Consider the following 2,811-nt stretch of genomic DNA (forward strand, 5'->3'; position numbering starts at 1 on the left):
AAATCACATGCCACTATACAGAACGAAATAAATCAGTACAAATCTCCCGTGTCGTATAAAGTAGGGCCTCGTTCTGGCCGTCCCAAGAAGCTAACAGCACGAGAAGAGTCTAGTGTGAGAAAGATTAAACGTAATTCTGAAAAAGAACTCCAAGAATTTCAGAAAAAAATTTTCGTCCGCTCCGTCTCGCGTGTCAACCGCCATCGCCGTTCGAAAAACGACACTTTTCGCCCTTGTATCGAAAACTACTATTAAATACTTTTCTTCACATTCCAAGCATCAAATACTTTGAAGGTAATACTTGCAGAAGTAAGTCCAAATATCATAAAATCTCCATTCCAGTTATCGTTCAAAAGGAAGGACGATCATTTTTAAACCACCCTGTTAATCTATATGATATACTATATAATATAAATGTTTCACAATACTTATAACAGTAGCCCTCTAACATCCATTGCCGGAATGAAATTCACTGCATATCGAAGAGTAGTTATGCTGCATGCATAGCAGAATCCCAATATTTGGTTTTCGCGTTCACAGTGCAACCAGCTCAATCTGCTCGACACATCGAAACACAATTTCGAGAATGTGCTGTTATATGGATTATTCACCCCGATCAGAGCAATGCCACGTTGAGTCAGTGGATTATACGCCACTTTCCAATAAACTTGTGGAACTGGTATCGCTTTCCTAGTCTCATTAACGTAGTATAAGTATAGTTCGGTTGGTTCACCAGAGTCCTCATGAGGTAATGTCGTCACTCCATATACGCCTGTCCATACCTAAGCAATGAGAAAATCAACTGTGGAGCAACCCAATCTGTGCATATTTTATGCATGTAAACTGTTACTCTTTATGTGGAAGTCTTTCTTCACTCCTTGCTTTTGTAATTGATATTTTTCTAAATTTGTAAAAACAGTAAACATCTTGCTACTGGAATTGTAATACAATGTAGGTTGATCAAAGCATTTCAGCAATTACTTCTTGCTGGGAAATATGAAAGAGTACTTTACATTTTTTGCAAATTTGCAAAACACAAAAAATTTTTAGGTATTTAATTTTAACGATGAAAACCTGCATTTTCATGAGGTTGATGCATCGCGAAACTGCGTGTCGTATTTATACACAAATACGTAAATACACAAAATTTTTAAATTTTAAATAATTTAAATTTAGTGAATATGATGAGCGCCATACAGTTTAAACACAAATATTTTGAAAGCCAAATCTATATATATATAAAATTCTAGTGTCACAGTTTTAGTTACCATACTCCTCTGAAACGGCTTGACCAATTTTGATGAAATTTTGTATGCATATTCAGTAGGTCTGAGAATACGTTGTTATCTATTTTTTATACCCCTAAGTGATATGGGTGCTGCCATAAACCCCTATCTTTTAATAGCTATATTAGTAATTCAATAAATTTAAAACAAAATTTTAAAAAAATCTTGAAGATTGAAAAAAACCCTAGGAATAATTTATATGGCAATACAACGTTTGCCGGGTCAGCTAGTACTAATATAGCAAAGGAAAATTAAAGTTTATATAAGCGTAATTTCAAACGTGAAATAAAAGATAGTGTGTTTGTTTTATAATATAGTTATATGTTTTTTGCAAAGCACCGTTTCTGTCGTCAATTATGAATATTTTTTAAATTTGAGCGTTTAGGGCCTTACAATATGATGATGATAATTTAAAAGCAAATAATACTGTTAAGCGTAAACTTACTTTACTGTCTCGTTGGGACAGTTTGCACAAACTACGAATATAGAAACCATGAAAAATAAATCTAGAAAACAGCTAAGAGGCGAAGCATGTACCAAAACGTGTATGCAGAAATTTATGTATGTATGTATGTATGTATGGGACAATTATCACACAAATCTTCTACAGTCCCGAGCTACATGCATGAAACAGTATTAGCAAATTACACTTACCTTTTGATTGCTTGATTTGCGTATTTAACTAATTTATTTATTTGTGGATTATTACAATTTATACGTACACTTTTTCATTGTCTGATAGTTGTGCGATAAAATCACCATCGCATACCTGTAAATCGACTCCATTTTCAGACGCATAGTCTCTCAAATCAATTTCAATTTGGTTCCAATTCCAGCCATTAAACGTCTGCCACTGAGGCGCAATGTTTTGCATGTAAAACGTTGCGTTTTGCTGTGCAGTATAAAAGTTATCACTTCTTGCCGTCAAATGTCCTCTGGCTAAATAGTAGTTGGTGGAATCTTGAATGTATTTGGTCGAATTGGCCTCTAATCCCAACTGGCCATTGATTGTTGCTCTCTGATTGGCTCTCACATATAAACTAGTTACTGATCCCACATCGTAAATACCAGACCCTTGAAGCCAGGAGGGTCTTGCAGTGCCGAGAACTTGCTGGTTGATGGAGGCAGTTTGGTTTATAAATGTATAGTAGRCAACCTGCAARGTCGGGTTGAAGCATATCAACAGAGTTTGCAAAAATCGACCGTCATCGACACTGAAGCCAGCTTCCAGTTCCACACCGTCTGAAGCACAAGTATTYCCAGTTCGTTGAATTCCTCTCCAATATGTGCTGCTACATATTAAATCWGACCATTCTATTATCTCATTTCCAACTGCAAACTCCGAGYCAGAGAAACACGTTCCGCTCAACAATGAGTTGTTCGTTTSAGATCCGCCAATTAAAATCGTTCGTCCTGGACATATGAAATCAACAGCTTCTCCGTGTTTAAATCGTAGTACTTTTTCTCCCCAAATCGGATAAAGAAAGTTGCTGGTTCCAGATAAGACTATTATAGGATGTAGGCT

General features: G+C 35.9%; 1 protein-coding gene across 1 annotated transcript in view; it reads right to left on the bottom strand.

The window, feature by feature from the left end:
- Positions 1-384: 384 nt before the first annotated feature.
- The window catches only part of LOC109535939, a 13,851-nt gene continuing 11,424 nt past the window's right edge, over positions 385-2,811 (bottom strand). Inside the window, exons 3-4 of the mRNA XM_048661036.1 lie at positions 2,056-2,811; positions 385-782 (exon numbers count right to left, since the gene is read on the bottom strand). The exon at positions 2,056-2,811 is cut by the window's right edge and continues 1 nt beyond it. Of these exons, the coding sequence (XP_048516993.1) occupies positions 429-782; positions 2,056-2,811 (1,110 nt within the window). The 3' untranslated portion in view covers positions 385-428. The remainder of the gene's footprint in view (positions 783-2,055) is intronic.

This window comes from Dendroctonus ponderosae, unplaced genomic scaffold, assembly GCF_020466585.1.
Source record: "Dendroctonus ponderosae isolate FM_Combo_2020 unplaced genomic scaffold, Dpon_F_20191213v2 Dpon_F_20191213_1, whole genome shotgun sequence".
NCBI lineage: Eukaryota > Metazoa > Arthropoda > Insecta > Coleoptera > Curculionidae > Dendroctonus > Dendroctonus ponderosae.